The sequence below is a fragment of the Notolepis coatsorum genome (genome assembly GCF_963971535.1).
Source record: "Notolepis coatsorum genome assembly, chromosome: 5".
Taxonomy (NCBI): Eukaryota; Metazoa; Chordata; class Actinopteri; order Aulopiformes; family Paralepididae; genus Notolepis; species Notolepis coatsorum.
The window spans coordinates 153,992,176-154,017,970 of record NC_140169.1 but is presented as its reverse complement, the minus strand read 5'-3'; the positions used below and the strand labels follow the sequence as shown (position 1 = coordinate 154,017,970).

General features: G+C 40.9%; 4 protein-coding genes across 4 annotated transcripts in view; all 4 read right to left on the bottom strand.

The window, feature by feature from the left end:
- hoxd9a (homeobox D9a) overlaps window positions 1-864 on the bottom strand; it is a gene marked incomplete at its 5' end in the record, with an annotated part of 1,235 nt that extends 371 nt beyond the window's left edge. The window contains one exon of the mRNA XM_084314340.1: window positions 210-864. Within this exon, the coding sequence (XP_084170466.1) occupies window positions 210-864 (655 nt within the window). The remainder of the gene's footprint in view (window positions 1-209) is intronic.
- A 4,037-nt stretch (window positions 865-4,901) lies between these two features.
- hoxd10a (homeobox D10a) lies at window positions 4,902-7,089 on the bottom strand. Its single transcript, XM_084314886.1, has 2 exons — window positions 6,252-7,089; window positions 4,902-5,234 (listed from the first exon to the last, which is right to left on the bottom strand). The coding sequence occupies exons 1-2, from the start codon at window positions 7,072-7,074 to the stop codon at window positions 4,957-4,959; spliced, it is 1,101 nt and encodes a 366-aa protein (XP_084171012.1). The 5' UTR covers window positions 7,075-7,089; the 3' UTR covers window positions 4,902-4,956.
- A 6,988-nt stretch (window positions 7,090-14,077) lies between these two features.
- On the bottom strand, window positions 14,078-15,678 carry hoxd11a (homeobox D11a; the record flags this gene model as incomplete). The annotated part of the gene is made up of 2 exons (XM_084314507.1): window positions 14,078-14,310; window positions 15,051-15,678. 2 exons carry the CDS (start codon window positions 15,676-15,678, stop codon window positions 14,078-14,080), a joined length of 861 nt encoding a protein of 286 aa, XP_084170633.1.
- A 7,081-nt stretch (window positions 15,679-22,759) lies between these two features.
- On the bottom strand, window positions 22,760-24,344 carry hoxd12a (homeobox D12a; the record flags this gene model as incomplete). Its single annotated transcript, XM_084314339.1, has 2 exons — window positions 22,760-23,004; window positions 23,780-24,344. The coding sequence occupies 2 exons, from the start codon at window positions 24,342-24,344 to the stop codon at window positions 22,760-22,762; spliced, it is 810 nt and encodes a 269-aa protein (XP_084170465.1).
- Window positions 24,345-25,795: the final 1,451 nt, after the last annotated feature.

Below are 25,795 nucleotides of genomic sequence, written 5' to 3'. Positions count from 1 at the left end.
TTTGTAATTATAATTATAGGCTGTTTGGACTTTTGGACTTTTCGGGACGAGCTGAACCCAAATCTATAGAGCTGTTCTTTCCTCCGGGCCGCGGCGCCGCGCGGTATAAACGCGAGACACTTTTATAGGTTAGTAAAACGTCCAGTTTTACACACCCAGCTCATACAGTTCTTTGGGTTGTAAATCAAGAGGCTATTTCGTTTACTTACTTGGGTCAAGTTGTGGTTCTTTCTCCTCTTTGGGCTCGCTGTGGCTAGAACGATCACTTCCAATGTTCTCTTTGCTGCTCGCCTTGTTCTCGGCGCTCCTCTCGGACGCGTCAGCACCGACACCGACACCACCGGAGACCCGTCGACTCTCCGGCGCCTCGAACCCGCAGTCCCCGCACCCGGTGCTTTTCGACGGCAAACTTTGCTCCGCGGCGGGCTTGTTATTCGTCCCGCCGTGAAACTGTTGCAGGCGACTGTTGTTGGAGTGGAAACCGGAGAACGAGGAGACGTGGCTGGCGGCGGCGGCGGCGATGGGATCGATCCAGGACCGGACGTATCTGCCGTCAGCCGCGGCGGACAGATGGGACTGGTGGTGGGGGTGGGCATGGTGGTGGTGGTGCGCGTACGGATGGTAGATCCCGGTGGACTGGACCGGGTGAACCGAGGGCCACGACGACGGGAAGACCGCGGACTTGGGCGCAAAGCTGCAGGAGGAGAAGTCTCCGTTGTCCGCGGAGGTACCTGGTGGCCTCGGGGTCACCGGACCCTGCGGGAGAAAGCGCGCCCCGTACACCGTGTGATCGTCCGCCTCGTGTCCTCCTCCCAGCATCGAATCCACGTAACAGTTGGTTAGACTGCTACTGGAAGCAGACATCTTTTTGATCTCTGTTCGTAGTCATATAAAAGGTTACACTGTTACGGGAAGCTTCTCCCCCCTCTGAACAATCATAGTATTTTTGCTGCGCTCATCTACAGGGATTGGTTACATAGGTCACGTGATCATATTTACCAATACAGTGAGTAAATCAGTCCGCTGATAGCGATGTTTATTTATTTTTTCTTCTTACCTTTTTTCATTCCAATAATGTCTAAGAAAGTCCGGACGCGACTTATGGAGTCAGAATGTATAAAAAAGAAATCCTTTCTTAGTGTCCATTTTTACGCGTGCGAGTTGGAAGGGGAGCCACGCCGGAATATTTCACAGATATTAATAGATCCTACACATGTTAACAACATCAGCACCGATGCCCTACATTTCGATGTTTGAGAGAAAACTGTTGCAATATCGTCACGATACCCTCAATGCTTGTAAAATGTTTTATAGACTACGGGTCCTCGTAAAAATAAATTTAATAACATGTTGTAAAATAACAGACGCCATTTCCGTTAGCACTATGTGCTTTTCCCATTGTTAATTTTCATTCAAATCAAGAATAATATTGTCTGTTTTTTTGGGGGGATATACATGTTGAAAGTTTACTCCGTGGAAGTAGCGTATTCGTAAATTGATTGTATTGCATTTAAGGGATAAATAATGTCTTTATGTATCAATAAATGTTTTATGAGGTGAGTGTGATTACACATAACGTGCCTTTAATAAAAAAGGACTCTCGTATAGTAACAGCGTGCATCTGTGAATCGTTGCCTGAAAAGCAGAATTTAAGATAGTTTTATTTTTAAGCACTATACTGACAGCTTTATTTTTGCTGGCGTGCGGAAATTGAGGCCACCGTTTGGTGACCTTCAATCAAGCCTTTGGATTCAGATGAGGCCGCAGAGCTAACGTGCGTGGACCACATCAGTGAGATTCTGACGTGTATAATCGTATCATGGTCAAGAACGAGGGGAGGGAAGTAACGTGCCGTTTGAGCTGTTGAAGGAAGGGACCGGCTTACCGAAATGTGATGTGTGTTTTTGAAATGGCAATGATGTTGTGCTTGAACATCACAGTGTCCGTTTACACAGACTGCAGCTGCGGGCCGCACTGCTAAAGTTGGACACGGATCCGGTGCACTGCCCTATATAGGGTTGGTTAGTGGCAGACCTGAAAGTGGGAACCTGGTGTATCTGTGGGACGGTATACCTACACAGTCTGTCTGTCTGTCTGTCTGTCTGTCTGTCTGTCTGTCTGTCTGTCTGTCTGTCTGTCTGTCTGTCTGTCTGTCTGTCTGTCTGTCTGTCTGTCTGTCTGTCTGTCTGTCTGTCTGTCTGTCTGTCTGTCTGTCTGTCTGTCTGTCTGTCTGTCTGTCTGTCTGTCTGTCTGTCTGTCTGTCTGTCTGTCTGTCTGTCTGTCTGTCTGTCTGTCTGTCTGTCTGTCTGTCTGTCTGTCTGTCTGTCTGTCTGTCTGTCTGTCTGTCTGTCTGTCTGTCTGTCTGTCTGTCTGTCTGTCTGTCTGTCTGTCTGTCTGTCTGTCTGTCTGTCTGTCTGTCTGTCTGTCTGTCTGTCTGTCTGTCTGTCTGTCTGTCTGTCTGTCTGTCTGTCTGTCTGTCTGTCTGTCTGTCTGTCTGTCTGTCTGTCTGTCTGTCTGTCTGTCTGTCTGTCTGTCTGTCTGTCTGTCTGTCTGTCTGTCTGTCTGTCTGTCTGTCTGTCTGTCTATCTATCTATCTATCTATCTATCTATCTATCTATCTATCTATCTATCTATCTATCTATCTATCTATCTATCTATCTATCTATCTATCTATCTATCTATCTATCTATCTATCTATCTATCTATCTATCTATCTATATATCTATCTATCTATCTATCTATCTATCTATCTATCTCTGTCTGTCTGTCTATCTATCTATCTATCTATCTATCTATCTATCTATCTATCTATCTATCTATCTATCTATCTATCTATCTATCTATCTATCTATCTATCTATCTATCTATCTATCTATCTATCTATCTATCTATCTATCTATCTATCTATCTATCTATCTATCTATCTATCTATCTATCTATCTATCTATCTATCTATCTATCTATCTATCTATCTATCTATCTATCTATCTATCTATCTATCTATCTATCTATCTATCTATCTATCTATCTATCTATCTATCTATCTATCTATCTATCTATCTATCTATCTATCTATCTATCTATCTATCTATCTATCTATCTATCTATCTATCTATCTATCTATCTATCTATCTATCTATCTATCTATCTATCTATCTATCTATCTATCTATCTATCTATCTATCTATCTATCTATCTATCTATCTATCTATCTATCTATCTATCTATCTATCTATCTATCTATCTATCTATCTATCTATCTATCTATCTATCTATCTATCTATCTATCTATCTATCTATCTATCTATCTATCTATCTATCTATCTATCTATCTATCTATCTATCTATCTATCTATCTATCTATCTATCTATCTATCTATCTATCTATCTATCTATCTATCTATCTATCTATCTATCTATCTATCTATCTATCTATCTATCTATCTATCTATCTATCTATCTATCTATCTATCTATCTATCTATCTATCTATCTATCTATCTATCTATCTATCTATCTATCTATCTATCTATCTATCTATCTATCTCTGTCTGTCTATCTATCTATGTACATTTTGGGGGTGTATTTTGAAATGGAGGTCGCCAATGCAGAGGAAATCCAGTGTTTATATGAAAACATTGCAGAATGAGCTATCCGTTATCCTATCTCATGTCACATCTATCGTACCAAATGCGTTTAATGTACGCATTAGGCCTATAGTATAGGAATTGATTGGAATAGTTTTGTGAAGTGTTTATACGTGTATTAATAAAACAGTACACAGTTGGGACGGATCGATTGGAACGGGCTTGAAGTTAACATTTTACACAGAATGGCCGGTAGCGCGTTAAAACTGTACAGATTTGTCTAATCAATTTATACAGACATGAAGCTGATATTTGAGCAAAGCATGCTGGAACCCGTGTTTGAATAATTCAACATTGACCTATATTTGCTTAAACGGATAAAAGCGAGCTTACAACACCCATTCGAATAATGTCATATTTGTCAAAGAAAATCTGCTAGCTATGGAATATTTCATTTTCTTTTCAAATTAAAATAATTTTTATTTTTGCAGGAACGCGTCTTCTCCATTGCAATAAGGCAAATTAACACACAAAGTCCAATCCATCAAAGTAGGCCCGGTTAACGAATAAAGGTAATATTGATTCCAATTTGAAAAATGCTGCTCTAAATTCGCGTTTTTCACTTCCAAATCAACCCGCATAGAGGAACTAGAACCACCAACATGACGGAGAAATCAAATAAAAACAAATACGTGCCAGGTAAAATCTTATTCACACGTAGTTTTAGAAAACGACGCACGTTCAGACTTAATACGCCTAATCTATACTGCTGAAATCGCACGAGAATTTACAGGTTGTATGGGGTAAAACAAATACAAAACATTGTAGTTTCACAATCTATTTATTGCAGGATACATGCCACAAACATGCAATAGATTCACAGATTAACATTGCTCGTCATCACGTACTATAGGCCTATAGAAACAGTTATCTGAGTAGCCGGCCTGCGCTCAATGCTGAACGAATGTCACATATAGGAGCCTAGATCACAATAAGGAAAATGTGCTTTCTTGTCTGAGATATAGGCTAATTATTTCCAAATAGGTCGCTATAAGTGCGACATCTTCTCCAGACACAATAAAATAGCAATGTATTGACAAGAGGGGAAAACGTAATGTCAACTATTCCAATAATTTAAGACCTACATTTTACCCTGTGATAAAAAATAAAGCAAAAATACACAATGCGTCACAAAGTAAAATAGAAAATAATGATAAAGTCGCATATACAGTCACAGTTTCGTTTGAAATTGAAAGGGGGGTGGGGGGGGGAATAGTCCGATGCTACCGTGTGGCATCAAGTCAAACGGGGAGAGAGAGAGAGAGGAGGTGGAACAACATGATGGGACACTAGATGAACACATGCGAAGCTCACGAAAACGTGAGATTGGAGGTAAGTTCCCGAATGCGGTTCTCTCTGCTCATCTTCTTCAGCTTCATCCGCCGGTTCTGGAACCAAATCTTGACCTGTCTGTCGCTCAGGTTGACGCCCTTACTGATCTCTAGGCGGCGCTCTCGCGTGAGGTACATGTTGAAGAGGAACTCCTTCTCCAACTCGAGCGTCTGGTGCTTGGTGTAGGGGCATCTTTTCTTTCGTCCGCTTTTCGCGGTTAACCAATTGCTCGTCGGCGGCGCGGCGGGCTTGCAGTCTGAAAGAGATCCAACGACAAAACAGGAGTCAATATGGCGCATATTTCAGGTTGAACGACCCCCCCCCCCCCCCCCCCCACTCCTCCTATACCTGGTATGAGTGGATTTCACCTTTTTCCCCCCAGTTCAGTTCATGGCTACTATACATTCCCCACTCCCCAAGTTAACATATACTCAGGAAATGTTACCAGACAAGTGATCAGTGGAGGTACACACGTATACAAAAACTGAAATTATATATAGGCCCCAAAACCGCCCTGAGGAAAACCAAGTTGCACATTCCGCACACAGGAACAACCCCATATAGTTTAAATTATTGCAAAAAAAAAAAAAAAAAAAAAAAAATCTCGTTATTTAAGTCTCACAGAACTGTGGCTCAAGTTAAGTCCATTCAAAATATTGAATAACAACCTCAAATATATGTTGTCATTGTCATATTCAACGTGGATTGAACGCTTTAAATTGGTCAACAGAGCTCACGGGTTGAGCTCATATAGATTTGTATATATATCATATAGATTATTCAACCCATTCTATAATAACCTACATGTCCTTGCTGTTTCTGATTAGAGGTGGAAGGTTGGACCCTCTGCAACAATATTGGCGAAAATAGATCTATATGCTCAATACACTATCATTGACGTTATGGTGTTTGAATTCAACCTATATTGCTAAGTAAAACAAAACAAAAAAACAATATAAGACGACTGATCTTATCCTTTTAATGAAGATAAAATAATAATAATAACAATACCAAAAAAATTATATATATTTAAACAAGTAAAATGGACAAACAGGAGCTCCACAGTGTCGGTCGCATGGTCAAAAAAAACCTTCCCTGTGTTTACTGTCTATTACTGCAACCTGAGAGAAAGACTCTCATTAAACATTACGACTTTAGGGTTGTTTGTGTTTTATACTGGGGTTTATGGTGCCGGAGCGTTCGTATTACAGCAGCAACACGATCAAACCTTTTTATTGTCGGCCATGGGCCGGGCTACTAGTATAGTACCCACCTTTCGGCTCCTTATTCTGGGGCAACTCTGGGCTGGAGACGGAGGCTTCCGTGGAGCAAGTCTTCTCCTCGCCGGCACTCTTGGGCTCTGGACTGTCCGCCGCCGCGCGGACGGGGGTCCCGGTCCTCGACGAACCCTCCCGGTTCTTCTCCCCCGTCTTCTTCTCCTGCACTTCGGCGGCGGCGAATTGGGAGGAGGAGGAGGACAACGACGACTGCGGTTTGTTAGGAGCCACGACCCGGTTGAGTTGCATCAACGTGGTGGCGGTGGTGCCGTTTGGACTCACCGCCGCGTTGTGGCTTCTGTAGTCCTGCTGCTGCTGTTTCCCGTTATTCGCGTACGTTTGGCTCAGTCTGAAATAGCCCGGTACCGGGATCTCGGGACCATCCACCACCACCGGACAGGACTCGTGGGGGATAACGTGGTTAGAGTATGCAGGGTGGTGCACGTCTGACGGGCTGACTTTCGCTCTCTTATCGGAATACATGCAGCAGTTACTCTCCTCCTTTATGCTCTGTGAAAAGGTGCAATTTGACATTTGATTGGGCGGTTCTATTCTGCAAGATCTGTTCGGATCTGCCCAATTGTCCATCTGAGGTATGTACGAGTGGACGTTCATGCCCATGTTTTGGTGGCTGACCTCCCCAGCTCGCTTGCCGAAAGACGGCAGGAGTCCACAGGTTTGCATTCCGTAAGTTCCCATGTCTGAACCGGACGGCATGTACATATTGCCGCTGGAGTAGAAGCTGTCCGTCCTGCAAGCACCGATTAGAGAGTCCACTAGGAAGGTGTTTGCCGCGGGAGAGCTACTGGGGAAGGACATTTTGGTTAAGTTCTATACAGGAGAGAGATGTCCTTTGTAAGCTGACATATCTAGGGAAACAATCTCCGTGTGCCTCTCTCCGCTGCCCACATGACAAGCCCACCAATGAAATTTGAAAATGGCCTTGAGACGCAGCCCTCCTTCCCCACCGAGCAGGACGCGTTGACTCATACCTTGTGCGCGCAGACGTGGTCAACAGCGACACCTAGAACGCGGACTTGAAATTGGTTTTCCTGCGACTCACAAAGCGGATTCTTTTATTTTTTATTTTTTTTTAGCGTATGCCTTTAATTTGAATGGAATCGATCAAAAGGGGAATGAAATGTTTTGGAAAATGCTCAGTATATCCATGGGGAAAGTCTTCCACGATATCATGTTTTTTTGGAAAACCTTCCATTCAGCTGTCAAATGCACACGCATGGCATGCAGGCCTATGGAGACGTGTGTGTATACGTGTGTGTGCGTGTGTGTGTGTGTGTGTGTGTGTGTGTGTGTGCACGTGTGTGTGTGTGTGTGTGTGTGTGTGCGTGTGTGTGTGTGTGTGTGTGTGTGTGTGTGTGTGTGTGTGTGTGTGTGTGTGTGTGTGTGTGTGTGTGTGTGTGTGTGTGTAGTCTGCATGGCGCATAGGTAATGACTGCAGCCATATACTGTATCGAACAATAGTACTATAACGTTACTTACTATCTGAAGGAAAGTAACCGACGCATTTTTACTGATTCCTGTGTCAGTCTTTGCAAATATGACCTGTTTATACTTACACAACTCATATACTTCTGTTTGCGGGTATGTCATTTGAATAAAATGGAAGGAAAAAAAGAATAATTTGTGACCAGAGTTATTTATTTTGTAAATGTATGAGAGTTATAGTAACTATGTACCGATTCGCTTTAATTTACATATGGATTTCGGGGGATATATCTTCCCGATATAAGCCTGCAGGACACACGCAGACCCGTGCGGGAATAACATTTACTAAAATCAATAATGAGAAAAAAGCTATACTTGAAATCAGTGAACACATATAGGCAAACATTCCACAAATGTGAATGTTAATAATTGTGTACTTATATAGGTTAAATGAACAGTCCAACCTAATTAGTTAAGTCCGAAAGGTGAGTAATTAAAGAGGCAAATCAGAAATATGTTGTTTGCTTGTAAAAAATGAAATTAAAATTAATAAATGAATAAATCACTCGGCAAATCTAACAAATGTCATTTGCATTTTTGCTATTAGTGTTTATTTAGGAGAATATGTTCAAATGTCAAGTTTAAAGTGATGCTATCTCTTATGGGGCGCCGTTGCAGGGTTAATAACACGTGGTCGGCCGCTATGTACAGATGTCTGGGGGGAATCAAAACCTTACTGCACCTAAACACAAAAATGCATCGTACCGCCAAACCACATACTGTAACACCAGAGAGCATTGCTGCGGGATCTCACCACGTTCTTTACCTTTTTTTAATCAGGTAAACTATCCTATAGGACGTCTATAACAAACAAAAGAACGTCAACATTTGTTCTTGGAAAAACGTGTGTTTGTAAGTATACTGGCCTAAAATAGACTAATTATTTTCACAGGACTCTCAGGTTAATTAGTTTTAAATATTCATAATTAAGGCTATTTCATTAGACTAGGTTTTACTTATAACAAGGCTACAATGATTTTTACATAAATTAAACATGACCAATTAATTAGGCCAATAACGTCTCATTGTTGAGGTTAACGAAAATTGCATATAGGTCGATATTTAACCGGAGTGCAGGCTTCAATGTATCTTATTATACTAAGAAAATATAAGAAAAGATAAGATATTCCTTTAGGCGTCATGGCCGCATGGGGAGGGCGAGTGGGGGTGGGGGGAGGTTGGGTACAGGTATGGCCAGGGTGATTGTAGAAAGATATAAATATAGGCAATGAAATTAGATCTATATATATATATATATATAAATATGAGAACAAATAAACAGTGTAAACAATATAATTAACTCTGAATATGAGGGAAAGAAACATAAACAAAGGTGCAGATGATGTCTGTATGACCTATGTTATATTGTTACAATAAATATAGGCAATAAAGATTTTGAACCGTAATGTATACTATGAGTACGAGTAAAATTAAACCATATAGGTGCACTCCAATTTCTGACAATATAAAAATATACCATAATCGTGCAATACCTTCTTATATATATTCTGAAATTTTAAATAAAAAAATCAAGACAAACGACAGACAAATAACATACATTGCACAAATCAGCAGCATATCCCGGCTTGCGTTAGAAAATATTCTAGTGCTGGTTGATATTTTGCCATAAAAAAACAAGCTAATTTTCTTTTTTTTAAATAGAGAACTAAATATGCCTGTGGGACGATCAGGTTCCACCAGTTAAAAACATTTAGGACACAGAGCGGCAAATTAACCTTTAAATCCCCCCCCCCCCCCCCCCCACCCCCCCGTAATCATAACACAAGACAAAATAAAGCTTTTATACCATATAAGTTATTGTAGGCCTACGATAAACTGTCCCCTGGAAGAGTATCATTATCTAACATCATAGTCCGAGGGCCGCTATACGAGCGTCCAGGTTGAATTCAAGTTTCACAAGCAGAGGTGTGTTTGCATGTGAGCTACTCAGCCGATGGATATGCATCCATCTTTCCTAACCCATCGAAACCATTTGAACGCGAATTTGAATGAAATCATATAGGGCCACAACAAGACACAACCACTGAATAAATTCAACAGAAAATCTATCTCATCTGAATAATATTCAAACTGAGTATTGCCTCTGGATTTATTGTTTTTTAGATATATACCATCGCTGTGCTTGTAGTCCTATATACAGGTGCACTGCAGTGTAGCTTAGGGAGAAAGACGCACGTTATCATATCCTGTGTTATAATAAATCAAAACAAAATCATTTCGAGCCACTATATGAACCAAACACAAGCCAATGCGATGCTTGCGGTATATAGGATATATTTATAGCGGGACCCAGCCACTGAAAAAACAACTGTGAAACGGTAACTTTTCACGTATACCTATAGCGTCAAATATATAGCGTCCCAGGGACCCATGAATTTCCAGGGACATGTTATTAATTCACTTGTGAAAATATAGCCTTACTACACAATTTCCCCCACTGGGGTTCAAATTCCTCTCCCAAAACGGCATGGTGCACCTTTAAATTTAAGCCACGCTAATTAATCTTAGTAGTAGTGAGGTATGGGATGTCCCCCGCGTGCAGGACATTCCAAGTGTGTTCCAATTCGGTTGTCTAAAGCTATAACCGTGTTGTATATGGATTATAGGTCTCTTCCAAAGCCACGGTGAAATATAGTAATGCAGGATGTGAATATTATTTCAAAAACCATACGTCAAACCATGTTTGAGAGATGGGGGAACTCGGGCTATAAGGCAGATAGAGTTATTATCATTCAGATGAAAACAAAAACAAACGGTCTCTTCCTTCTCCTCCATGGGACATTTGGCCGAACTATACCTTTTTTTGTCGCACTAATTGCAGCTACAAGTCTGCCCTCATGTGGATAGAATTAGAAGGAACTTGAGTCTGTCAACAAAGACCTTGGCCTACACTGTGGCCCTGCGTTCTACTTGGCATTCCGACGGCGGCGTGACGAAATAGCCTACACGTTGTTTTGCAATCAACTTATATGACATCAACAAACATTTGGTGGTTTATATACTCGAGGTATACAACACGTTTGGTCTCATTTTTGGTCATTTGTTTGCATAAAATAATCCAAAACAGCTGAGGATGTAGCGTAATTGTTGCTTAATGCACATGGCACACACGGTGCAAAGAAAATACTCATCCTGCAGGAATTGCCAGGAAAGTTATGGTTGTGTGTAAACAATGCAACAATGCATTTAATAGTTTTGATCAAACACATACTGATATATAACACTTACTGCTACTATACGGATTCAGGCCGCACTGTCGTTTTCTAAACCTTTCGATTCTGTATACGCAGTCGTATAATAGCGTAATAGCAAACTTGCACCACACTTCATGTGTGATTTCAGAAGCCAAAATGTGTTTACAGGAATTTTAGCTCAGTGGGGAGGCTCTTGTGGATATGGGCCAAAATTCTGCGTCTATACTCCCTCCCAAGTCATAAATCACATCATGAATATGGAATCCAATTATGCATTGTCTGCAATAATCTCATCCGAAACGACGAAAGACATGAGAACCCACTAATTCGCTGCCATTTCAGAGACCTTTGTATTTGCAGATGTTTGAGGGCGTCTATCCTCTCAACAACATATCAGAATACCTGTAAGCCCCCCCCCCCCCCCCCCAACTAAATAGGTGAGAGGTGACGGTGCTGACTTCACGTCGCGTGTGAAACCTATTCCCAAATATTTCCCCCGCACTGACACTGATTTGACAATTGCACCCTAAGGGGGAGGCGAGGCGACATTTCAAATTAGAGACGCATGCGAATAGAATCTGTTGAAATCATTTAGTAGTGTGTATAGGGGGAGAGCAGGGTCGGTTGGGACACGGGGACAGTTGGGAAGGTGTCTTTTTCAAATGTTTTAGTTAGAAAGTATAGCTATACCGCTCACCGTGCACATATAGATCTTCACTTTCAAGCTCAAAGCGGAGACCTTCTGCCCGTCCCTCATATTTTATTTACGATTTTATAATTAAAGGTGCTGTAAGTATAGTATTTATTTGTTAAAATAATAGCTCTACATTCCGACAGCCATCGCTGCTATAGAGTTGGTCAGTAACATCAGGCCAGTCTCCAGCATGTACAGCTAGCTATACTTAACATTTATTTTAACTATAAAACAAACAAACCATGTTCTGTTGTTTTTCTTCTAGCATCCTGTCTTTAGTTAGTATATAGTTGGAAAGCTTATTTTGATGCTATACTGTTTGTGTATAACTGCCAAGAGTCTCCACGGGACGGCCTGGACACCACTGTGGTTATTGAAAACTATATAATGAGTGAAAGGCTAATTCTAACATGACCATGATTTTAACATCAGTCTGTATAGCATATAATCCTTTTAAAATATCTGTAGATACTATATCTATATCTGTACATATCCCACTCTATACATTTACATTTAGTCATTTAGCTGACGCTTTTATCCAAAGCGACTTACAAGTTCTTCTCTTACTAGTTATACTTATACAGTATGAATTACTACCATGTCTTTATACCATCATTGTACATATTAAACTCTGTATCTGATTTGCACTATTACTCAGTAGTATACTCATTTATATATTCTATACCCAGTTTAATCACGTGTACGTTGTATATTATATACTTTACTGTTTACATTTGCACTCTAGTGTTGGACGCCAAACTTATTTCCGTTGTACTTGTGCTGTATGATGACAATACATTTAATCAACTATATTGTTGATGATGACTGAAGATGACTCACGTGATTTGGAGGCGATTATATGGTAACCAGATCCAGTTGATAAGTGCCACTGAAATTAAAGACTCACGCATGTGCAGCTATAAGTGCAGTTCAAGAATAACTTTCGAATTACTTTGGGTATATATGCAATCGACAGGCGTTTTATGCTAAATGTGCCCGCCTGTCAAGCGGTTTTAAAGACTCAAATACAACCAAATTCCATTTCCAGTAATTTACATAAATATATATGAAATACCTTTACAAAAGTAATATTTTTTGCCCCAAAGGAATATGTTAACAAGTTATATTATAGCTCCAATGTGTTCAATTTCAACAGCTGTTTGTGAGCTCATAGGACAAGGTGTCCCAACCAACGCTGCTATAGCCACTGTCCCAACCGCAGTGAGGTGGAGGTTTGGGAAGAATGCACTTGTATTATTTAACTAAATTATGCCTTTCACATTCCAGTTGGGCTCTAATAAACGTAATAAATTGTCAGCCGCCACCTGTATCTGTTCCGGGATCAAACTATTCTCATTCCTGTTCCATGTTATCCGTGATAATGGAAGGTTATCTCTCGACACAAGAGGGTCCCGAACCAGCTCTCCCCTATTGCTATAGGCTACAGCCCATGGCCACAACACGTGTTCAGGTTTCTATAGGCTACACTTCAGGAGTTAAATATCTCCAGGCCAGAAGGAATAACCCGCGTGTTGAATTCTGGGGCTTGGGACACCAAAGGTCCAAATAGCCCCCTATTTAGACATTTACAGCTATACGTTTATTATAGGTCTAGACGGTTCAAGGTTTAGTAAACAATCCAGTGTCAGACAGCGGAGGAAATGAGAGGTCCATATAAGCTAAATTTTGGCCACTGATTGAAGAAAACCCACGATTTTCTAACCACCTCTGTATATGCACCGGAAAAACTAAAATAACATGTGGTTAAATTAAACATGTGGATAAATATTGGCAATATATATACGTTTCCATATATATACGCCATATTTTGGGCACTATACCTCCCACGTTTTCCAGCTATTTCGGTGTTCTGTGGACAAACCTATATAAAATATGCTGCAGGGCACAGGAATAAATCTACATATCTTTAAATATAGATATATAGATGATGCAACATTTTGTCGTGTCTACTTTATTGTTTTTGTTGTACACCACATTATACAGCTCATGCGTCAATTAAATGCATACACAAGTAATCCATAGCATTATAAATAACTTCATATTATAGCCGCCTACTGGGCTGAAATATTCGTATAGCTGCGTAGACTATGACAGTATAAGGCGAAAAGGTATAAACACAAATAAATAAAATTGGACTAGTACACATGTTCACAAAGAAAATATAAGTTGATTATGCAAATGTCAAAGAATTATAAGGTATAACAAAAAACGTGGCGCGCGTTCATTCCGCTGATTAAAATGCTTAAGTCAAGCTCCAAAAAAATGCCGAGAGGTCCATTCTGCAAAAAAAAATTCGGTTCATAAACTCCCATATTATTAGGCTACTTGCACCCTTTTTGTTTTTGTTGTCCGTACTCTCTATATCTGCTCCACTGTGCCGCCATAATCAGAATAAGGGATTCCCAGTGAAATACTGAAGGCGATCCCGGTTCAACTTTTTCTCTTTCATTCTTCTATTTTGGAACCAAATCTTCACCTGGCGGTCGGACAGGTTCAACATTCTGGACAACTGGAGCCGCTTCTCCTTGTTTATGTACACATTGAAAAAGAATTCTCGTTCAAGTTCTCGAATCTGGTATTTGGAGTAGGGACATCTCTTTTTCCTGGATCTCGTTGAACCTACACACACAGGGGGGGGGGAAATGGAGACGTTTGTTGAAAAGGGAGAGCATTTACAATTGTTTTACAAGAGAGTGTATAGCACAGTTAACAAGTTAGCTGGACAAATAAACTGTTCTCTCTAGGCGCACAAAGGCCTGCTCTCACTGCTGGATGTGTGCACGTGCGTGTGCGTCGGTTCGTGGGTCACACGCGCATGCGCCTCGAAAGCATGCACGCACACACACACACCCCCACCCCCACACACGCACACACACACACACACACACACGCACACGCACACACACGCACACACACGCACACACACGCGCACACGCGCCAAAACAATATACAAAGTATGTGCAAATCAAATTCTTCCTAAAAACAGATTTCGAGGCAGGCTTTTAAGCCACATTTCCCCTCAAATGTTGCAAAATACGTTTTCTGCTATAGGTCCACGCATGCAATAAAATGATATGTTGTCTTTGGAAACCATGTATAATTACAAGTGGCTAAAAATAACAGGCTATAGATTTATATTATTACACAAACTATACCAGCAAAGACAAACCATAATTTGCTTCCCTACATTGATTTCCCATTGTAAATACCTTTACAACCATAAAGTAAATCTTATTGGTATATAAAAGCGTTTGCATGCATATAAAGCGACACATAAAACTGGCCATGACATGGTAGTACAGCATAGTTACTATAGTCTATATACTCGCACTATATTGTGTGTCCAAGGCTACACCTACTTTGTTCGGTGTTTTTGTCTCCACAGTTGGATGATGAATCGTCCTCATCGATGTCCTCGTCCGGTTCTGGCTTGGATGGCTCGGGGTTAGTAATTGATGTCTGCTTATTGCAAGCGGCATCTCCCGGGACCGCGGAGTCTGTCTTGTGTTTGGGGTGCTCTGGGTTGGGCTTCTCCGCGGTGGTGCTGCTACTAGTCTCGAAGAACTGGTCGAATCCCTGAGGAAGAACCCCATTTCGGCCCACGTTGGTGAATAAATTGCAGGGCGACGGGTTCGCCGCTCCGCGGTGATGATGACCGTACAGGGCGTCGTTTTTGAATATCACGTCCGCCCTGGTCGATGACTGGAGCAAGTCCCGATGCATCATCTCGTCCGTTGAATAGTACGACGCGTAATTGCCCCTGTAATGCCATTTGCTCGGGTGATCCAGTCCATAGTCCCTGAAAGCGACTTCTCGAACCGGTTGGACTTGAGCTATGTTGGGAGAATAAGGGAAATTAATTTGACACGAAGTGGTCTGCGGTAAAAAGGAGGAGACTGTTGTAAAATCGGGCGTCGAGACGTAATATGTACAGCTCGGCAGATACATATTTGATGTACAGTTGCCGCGATCATCGTATTCCGTCATCTCGCCCTCTTTCCTTTTGCAATAGCGAGAGGAATTGGCAGCTTGAGTGTGTTAAACTTTGTCCATCTATTGCACCATAGGCGTGTGGAAGGGACCCGCGAGGGAGGAAAAATCGGAAACGTAGGCAGGCGTGCAATTCATCTTGATCGATTCTCGAGGTAATTGTGTCATGTGATCCGGGCGAAGGAATTACCATACATCAATATCAGTCATTAAAAACTGTCCAGAGGAACGCATGCGGGCGCATGCACGAGAGAGTTCATTGGCTGTCTCCGAGCGAGAGGCAACTCCTCTCACTGTCCCCTTGCCCTATAGCTCGAGGAAGAGAGTCAAAAACCACCACTGGAATATTTCATCGACTGTTAAGGACAATTTAATATTCCTCAATGCAATGACAACCGCCGTGCGTTCGTAGACGTTAATCCGTGTATTTCGCACTGATTGGAGTAGGCTAGCGCGTCGCGAGTGTGCAGCCTATCAACAGATTGGGAAAACATTGAAATTGACCTCCACAGAACTTGGGGAGTAGAGTTGGTCCACCAAGGCCACACGGTAGGCAGTTTACAGACACTATGAGGAAACATGCATCTCTTTATAGGCGTTTTTTATAAGAAGCCCCATGCATCATGATATCATCTTCACAGGCCACTCGTATATAAACTTTGAAGTTGTATTTCGAATACAAGCCCAATTGAAATAGGCAGTGATCAGTGTAGACAACGTGAAAAGAGCACATTATCAACCTTAAACCCCTAAACCGAAAGTTTTTTGTGAATCCACGAACATTCAGGCCTTTACAGCCCAGTGCCAAAAGCTAAGATGCCACCGTTTAGGTAAAGAGGAATTGTGGATAGACTATACATACAGGTTATTGTTTGTTAAGAATATAAACATATATGGACATTTAAATGTAGATTTTAAAACATTATTCCTGGCTGCTCTTAATTTAGCCTACCTTAACATTCTTTGTAGACAGGCGGGTTTTTAGAAATCCAAATACAATGGCCCAAGATGTTCGTCGAGGCTGGATGATGGCTCTGGAAAATTCTTCACAAAAACACCAAAACGACACGGTACAAACATGGTTAATCTAACCTAACCAAGAGACACCGCATGGCCAAGTACAAGACAACTGTGCTGGCTTTGACCGCCTGAGTTCTGAGGTGATGCACCAACCATTCAGCAATAACCGCCCGCACTCAAATCAGTTGATTACACAGACAAAGGGGACATTCTACTTAGGCGAAGGCTTGTAGCTTAGCGACATTTCACGACTATACAGGGGGTTAAGGATATTTGCGAGATGCAGGGTTAGCAAGTTAGCCGCCAGACAACTGAAAGAATAAAGACTTTTTAAAATAGTTTGTTAAATAATTTGTTCAATTAAACTTTGATATTGAGCCCTGTTGTTGTTGTTGTTGTTGTTGTTGTTGTATAGACACACCAACATACATCAACATCTCTCACCAACAACTCTTGATAAGTTATTTCTTTTTTAAATGATTTCTTTCTTTCTTTTTTGTTTGTTTGTTTGTTCATTTATTTTTTACTTATCTGGTACTATTGTGCTTAGATGGCCTGAATGCTATAGGTCTGACGTTAGACTCATGGTATTCCAGTACACCACATCTCGACGCATTATACTACAATTTACCCACATTTCATCAATTCAAAACGTATAGCTCTCGTTTGCAGGCCCATACACGTGTGTATTCATTTTGATAATTTACGTCGTTCGCTTAACAAAAATAAAACTTCTAGCATATGTGTATATAGCAAACACACGTCGCCAAATTAGCCTAAACGCCGGATAATCTTTAAGAGGAGTAAACTCTCCATCTGCTGCTGCGTTAGTTTCTCCCTCTCTGCCTTTTAACAGGGTGTCGTTCACGAGATTGTATAGGTTGCAGTGAACAAAGCAAAAATGTTTAGACTTGATTTGACAAACAAACTCGGTTGTTTTACGCGGTTTCGTCCGCCGCAGTTGCTCAACCATGGCCCGTAAAAGGTTCCAAATGGACTTGTCTTTATTCCCCCCCCCAATAGTTAGTTTCAGGGAAATCTCCAATGTGACAGAGTTTAGTTCTCTTGTTTGAAGAGGAAAGGTGTAGATTATGGTTAAACTTGCTCGTTAACTATTTATATTGATATTGTATAGGCTATTCTAGGTTCTACTAAATTACCGAGGTCATTCTTATTCCTATTATTCTTATTATAATTCGTATTATTATTATTTATAGCCTTAAATCACAGCACCTGTTCACGCGTTTTTTTCCACCGCATTTATAAGCAGAAGCTATCTTGTGTAATTGACTGTCCACGCTATAGCCTATAAATAAATAATGGATGTGATATTGAATGACATTTTTCCAAGATGAATAACTTTTGAAGTCAAGATACCTTCCCTGCTACCAAGAAATGTATAGGCCTATACACACAGCAGGGTATAATTACAAAAACGAATTGGACACTTTTTTGTTTTGGGTTAATTACGTCGTTGTACAGGATTCGCATTTTTAAAATACCTTAGTGAAAAACTGAATTAAAAAACGAGGCAGTTCGGTCAACAATCGCCACATTACAATTGGGTAAACCTTGAGCTAGAATTTTGGAGAGCAACATTGCATTCTCCCTTGACCTTAACTTTGCTTTGGCGCCCCCGCTTCCTGGGATACTAGCTGTGAGACTTTGGAAACGAGGCTCTGGGTACAAAAACAACCAAAGCAACATATGAACGGAGGGAAAACAGTTACACACACACACACACACACACACACACACACACACACACACACACACACACACACACACACACACACACACACACACACACACACACACACACACACACACACACACACACACACACACACACACACACACACACACACACACACACACACACACACACACACACACACAGAGACACACACACACACACACACACACACACACACACAAAAGACGCCGGCTGTAGCAATATCAGATAGTCAACACAGTCCAAGATATGTACAATACACAGGATGATATCTTGTTACAATCACATTCATATTATCTCTGTTCAAAAGACTCCTTACTGCATAAACTATATACATGGTATGTTTAATCCAGGTTTATTGTGGGCAAAATGTGCATTCTAGAACCACCGCTATACTCAAAGAGCCACACACGACGAGAAGGTTCAAAGTGAAAATAATAACACTCGAAAAGGACCCAAGTTTATTTCCTGTTGCAATGTTTCCTCGTGCAATAGCTGTCGGGAAATGCACTTATGGGTCCAAACTGTCTATCTCTAAATGTTATTTAAAATGTTATTTAAAATGTTTAGAACCACTATTAGTTATAGAACTACAAGGCTAATTCCGTCATAATGGCTCCAAGAAGCCATGTTTAGAACTGCCACAAGTACACACAATTAGCAAAACCTGCACACGCTTTTCTGTAAACCATACTCTTGGAATGAACAGCTTATTTTGAGATTATTACATTATAGAACCCTTAAAAAGTAGTTAAGTTAATTATTTATGGTAGCGTGTATGCTCTGACAGTTCCTTTTAAGACCATTAATAGTTCTCGCTGCATGGTTCTGAAATGTTCCATAGAATCAATATTGGTGCTATTTGTATCATGGTGGTTATTTGATAGTTCTGAACCAGGCCAAGGAAAGTTGCATTGGTATGCGATGGCGTTGGCCTGGCTGCAGGCTGAGGTTTCTGACATCGGACGCTGACCACATTTATAGGTCGGACGGACTGTCGGACACAGTGTTTTGGTTTTAAGGTATTTCATCTTGTGCATCGTGATGTTTCATTAGTTAAATGCTTGCTCAAATAAAACCAAAGTCAGAATACTACAGAAATGTAACGTTTAGGCCAATAGGAACACCGAACCCTTAGGATTTTAGTTTATGGTATAAACTAATAGTGAAGACAGATCTGTGTAGCCCTAAAGGTAGTGCCCCTATAATAAGCCAATGAAGGAACCAGTATTTGGTATTAACCACATTGCATCTAGAAATCCACAACAGTCCTATAAAAAATAAGGGATATCAAATATATTGAATATAACGCTATACACAAACCTACACATGTACTTATTTTCCCCATATATTCATACTACAACTCTGTACATACATCTGGTTAGCACTATTACTCAGTAGTACTAATATATATGTTATATCCAGTTTAATCATATCGCACTTTACTGTTGCATTTGGACTCTGGTTGGATGCCACTTCTGTTATAATGACAATACATTTCAATCTAATCTAAACTAATTCTATAATATAATCATAATTTCTTAGAGCATCAACTGCTGCTATTGGGACATTTATTTTGTATCAATTGTCCACATTTCAGTCATTGTGAGAGAAGAACGTGCGAGAATGCACGCTGGCCAACCCCCACTAAAGCTCGAATGAGCAAAGGTCCCATAACATAAACCCGTCTCTAAAAGTCTGTTTTTGTATTTGTTATTATTATTATTATTATTACATTTCCTCACAAAAGTTGAATTGTTACATAGACGGTTTCACTGGAAATCTGTTGCTGGGGAGCCGTTTGGACCCAAATGTATTTCCCGCCTATTGCAACTATTGCATCAGCAAACACTGTGCACAAGGAAATGAACTTGGGTGATTGTACTGTTATTGTTGTCACTTTGAAACTGTCTATATGTTTTTGTATGTCAGTGTTATGACGCATTCCCTCCTCAATAAGTTCACCTCTGTATGGTCGGTATATATGGTTGCCATGAACTGTTTGTCTCGCTCGAAGTTAGGTGTCTGATATGATATAGGAAATACAGAGCAGTAAAGGTTTTGACATTAGTTCCCTGAAATTGTAACAATTCAAAATGACAGGTAGCCTATGTACTTAATGAAAAATACTAAACGGCCCTTCACCCTACAGTTTGATAAATATGAAGAAACATTGAATATATCTAATTTCTATTTTAATTGTAACGTTACAGTGAATACATAAAAATAGGGAAACAATGTCCAGGCACGCACTCCAGGACATTGTTTCCCTATTTTTATGTATGATATCAGAGGTTACAGCACCCAGTGTCAAGTCTAGTGAGGTGAGCGCGTTCTACTACTTTTTTCAAACGTTACAGTGAATACAATACACACCATATTCTCGAGTTGCTAAAGCCGTCTTATACACCGTCAAGGTCATCGCTGCATGGGTAGTAGGGACAAGCGTATAGGTTTTTGGGGGTGTTCAAATATTCTTAGCAGTTATGTGTCTTTAAAACCATTGACAGATTCGCTGCTGCAAGTCGCAGGACGGACAAAATGCCCCTTGTTGCGATGAGATCCCTCTCGAAAACACGTTTATCCATCACAATGACCGACAATGGGTTTAATAAAGATTCGTATAAAATGGGAAAGTGAGTTTAAATGCATATAAAGTCAAATTAAGTAACTGGTTTATCAATTTACCATTTTTATATGTCGTGGGTGAAAGGTGGGCTGATAAAAAGAGGTCCATAACAGATTTCTAATAGGCCTATATAGAACGGTTTATAGTTTTCGATGTTGTACCATTTTGTATCCATTAGCTTTGGTATTTAAAAAAAATAGATGTTATTAAACTACACCCTGTCATCATTGGTACATATATGTTTGCATGCGCCAATTAAGCTATAGGCCTATATGTCGTTCATTATGTATAACGTTTGTTCTCTATAACGTAACCCGCTAACACTACTGCATGCCTGCAGCGTTCATATGTTAGCCTATGTTGCAAGCTAATGACGTGACTGACTGACGTTGGCCTATAGACTGTTCCACCGGAATCCTGTTGCTAGGGAACAGTTTGCACCCAAGTCCGTTGTCGAATTAAGCAAACACTGCAGGAAATGAACTTGGGTCGATTTAGAACGCTTATACGTTGCCAGGTTGAAGCCGACTATATAACGCTATATACAATTGTGATCTCAGAGGCAATTTCGTGCGACCGTGATGGTTATTGCTGATGGTATCATGTTTGGGGACGTAATTGGATTGAACTGATCCAGTGTCAGTCAGCTGCATATTTTCACATCCACAAATTGACGCATAGTGGCGACTCGGAGAACAGCTCTCCGTGTCTCGTTAATCCAGATGGCAAGCGCCCTGTTTCATATACCCTGCACGAAGCGTTTCTGATATACTCTTGAAATTAAAGTAACGTAATAGCCTGAATTTCCCCCAAGGGGATCAATAATGGAATATTATCTTATAGGACTCTTTGTAAAGTGCAAAGGCGAAGTGGACGTGTGTATAACCATTGCCCGCATATGAACAAGTCAAACAAAGAAGAATACAGTATTCTGACGTTTTATTCAACTACAGTAGTCAGGCAAAAGGCATGCAATTATACGTATACTTTTTTATAATGTTAATATTCGGTCAATGTTTAACTCTTCCATCGAAAAAACATGAGTTCGGACCTGCAACGCCTGGCTGATTCCAGACCACGAATAGGCCCACCAGCAAAGGCAGACAAATTAATATGCCCGATATGGAGAAAACATTCATACAAATACCTCCAAATATAGGCTACAGACTCAATCGACGTTTATAACAAAAATACCCCCCAAAAAAAAACAAAAAACAATACCATTTCACAATTTCGCACAGCAGGCCTAAACAGGGGGCTATTTCATATTTTGGGGGGGAATTTCAGAAACGACCATCTATAGGTCGAATTATTACATCGAGAGAATAGGTCTAAATATGTCTAATCTGCAAGCTTTAACATCTCTATGTTGATTTAATGTCCATGGTCAACGGCTATAAGACTAACAATTAATCAAACCACATTCGTCTAATATCAAAAATGCAACGGTTTACACACACAGACCTATACATGACCATACCATGAACTGAGGCGTGCAAAAAAATTAAAAATAAAAAAAAATAGACATTTATTGTGCTTCAATATTCGAGCTGAGAATGCAGCAATAAGATGCTTCGTCAAATCTCCCACCGCGCAGTCTTTTGTGAAATGGTGGCCCTTGTTGTCTGGTGGCCCTTGTTGTCTGCCGCACCATCATATAGGTAACGACTATAGGTCACGATCAAGATTCAAGCTCAGTACGTCGAGAACGCCTGCTCCCGCATCATCAGTCTCTTCTTCTTCATCCGCCGGTTCTGAAACCAGATTTTCACTTGTTGGTCGCTCAGGTCCAGTCTGTCCGACAGCTCTTTCCGTTTCTGTCTGTTTATGAATTCGTTCATCATGAACTCGTTCTCAAGTTCAGCGAGCTGGGGCTTCGTGTACGGTTTCCTCTTCTTCCTGGCCCGCACTTGCGAGGAGCACCAGGGCGCCGCAGCACCTGATGTGAGACGTGGAGAGAGAGAGAGGAGGAAAACAGCGGAAAAACAAACGTTTTTTAAAGTTGAATCCACCGCCAACACCACCATCAATCACAACAATAACAATAACACGTACAAAACAAGCCAACAAACGGTTGAAACATGGTTCAAAATAAGATCCAGATGGTTCAATGTGCTTCTCGTGCACCTAAGGAATGCTGGGAAAAGGCCACGACGTGTATATTATATTATATTAGATTGTGATGGATTATATTATATTAGAATGGATTATATTATATTGCATTATATTATATTATATTGGATTATATTATATTGGATTATATTATATTAGATTGGATTATATTAGATTTGATGGTATTGCATTGTATTGATTGTAGGATTGGATTAGATTGGATTAGAATAGATTATATTATAGATTTATTGCCATTGCACAAGTAGCATGCAAGTGTACAGAGTATACACACACGAAATGTGCTCTGCATCTAACCAGAGTGCAAAGGTGCAGTAAAGTGCATGGTAGTGTCCACATGCATAACACATATGGGGTATATATGAAGATGCCAGAGAGTAAATAGGATAAAATAACGCATGCACAGTGTTGGTATATATATCAGAATATATACATGTTCTCAAAGTGCGTCAAATAACGAAAAATGAATAAATAACAAACGGATCAAATCATCTATATACCTTCTGCAAAAGTGGTCCTGGAGCATGGGGGCCTACTCGACGACGGCTGAACAGAACCCCTGCCCAGTGCCTGCTGCTTAGTACCGGTTACTATTGCTTGGTTTGAGGAATGTAGGTCGAGCTGGGCTGCAGAAATGTGGACTCGACTGTCCAGGTTTGAGTACTCGTACTTGGGACCACGGCTGCTTGTGGCGGCGCCTCCGTGCAACAACTCGCCGGCGAAGCCTCCTCCTTGAGAGTGTTGTTTGGCCGCAGAGTCCTCCGGCTTGTTGTGGTGCGGCGTGTCCTGCAAACAGTACCGACTCGCCGCCTCGTCCACCAAGTGGTGGGGCCCCTTGGTGTGGTGGTGGTGGTGGTGGTGGCCGAGAGGATTGGCGCCGTGGTTCACAGCCACTGAATTCGCCAGGAACGGGGGAGAGTAGCCTCCGACGAAGGCGCGGCTCTGTGGCGGCGACGATGTGCACGAACTTGACGGAGTCCACGGGAGCGTGCACACGTCCCTCCTGTTGTAGGCGATCTGATGCAGCGCGCCGGGGAGATGGGCTCCATTACTCCGTAAGTTGGAGAAATACAGTGATTCCGGAGTGGAGAAATTCAACAGAGAACCAACATAGCCGGCATTTAAAGGAGTCCGTTCACACATCTCCATGGAGCTTTCCCAAACGCTTCTTTAGTTGCGACCCTTTTAGCAACTCCTAAAGAATAAAGGGTAGGTAATTGTTGATTTGTTAATACGGAATCACGTGATATGCAAATCATGTTGTTCAGTCCCACCCTTGCCCTTGATACTGCAAAGTAAGATATTCCATAAGGAAATATTAAGAGGAGGGGGGGGCACGGGGGTAACATATAATATTTTATATATATAATATTTATATAATCGCTCAACTGTTAAGCTGCTGATAGAAGTTTAGTGCATTCAGCTCTCATTTAAATGTTGCAAAGAAATATTGGTTTAGAGCTCGCATGATATCTGCAGCACACATAATATAGGCTGCTGTTCACGTGGAATAAACTATCTTTTTTTGCGTCATATTACAAAATCAAGTGAATACTTGTATACGTGTATTCCAAGCCCCAGCATTGTGAGGTTTAATGTGAAAAAAACAACAACTAAAAACACAAATAAGCATCACCTTTCCATGCAGGACATATGCTATTTACCTTTTTACTGAAAGGCATATCCACCAGCCCACACAGCCTTACTGATATGCAAGGTCTAAATTTGTGTATTTTAAGGTCGCATGAGGCTATACCAAATAATTATAAATAGGTATTTAAAAATATAAGGCTTACAGGGTGTTTCTATTGAGTTTCTATTGAGATTCCCATGTTGTGTTAAGAACGTCATCGCGGCCTCGGAGCTGCAGTGTTGCCCAGATTCAACAACAATGGAAGTGGGGATTAAAAAAACACTTCTTTTAACGGGTAAATTATTCGCACGAGGGATTAAAAACAACCTGATTTGAGAATAAACACGTGAGAAATATGATATCAGTCCTCGTGGAAGTTAAAAATGTGGTTTGGCTATATACAACCAGAGTGTTTCCAATATCAACTTGGTAAATGTAAACGAGATATAGTTAGCTCACTCTCTTTTTGTTTATTAATTTTTCTTTTATTTGTTGAACCTTTATATTCTAACCAGAGAAGCCTCGTTGAGGTTACGAATATCTTTTTTTCCAGGAGTGTCGCGTGGCGAAGACATTTAAGGGTTATAGACGCAGAACAATGCAGACAATACAGTTTACAGATTATGAGGTTGAAATCTAAAAACCACAGTCACACAAAACATCATCTGGTCCAAAGTTAGACTAAGAGCAATCAGCTCAGTCACAACAAGCAGCCAGATGGACTTGTCTCCAGTTCATCCAGAGGGGACTGACTGAGGAAACCTGTGCTCCCGACCCCAGGATTTAAATCCTTCTGCAAGAGACTCCAAGGGAGCAGCAATACATAAAAAACCCTTTTCCAAGTTCAGCACGGGTTAATAAAAGGACTGATAGCAGGAATTCATCCTGGGAACGCAGACGTTTATAACAGTTTTCTGAATGATATAGCTGCATATAGGTAGGAATGGATGGAAACAAACCACCGAGC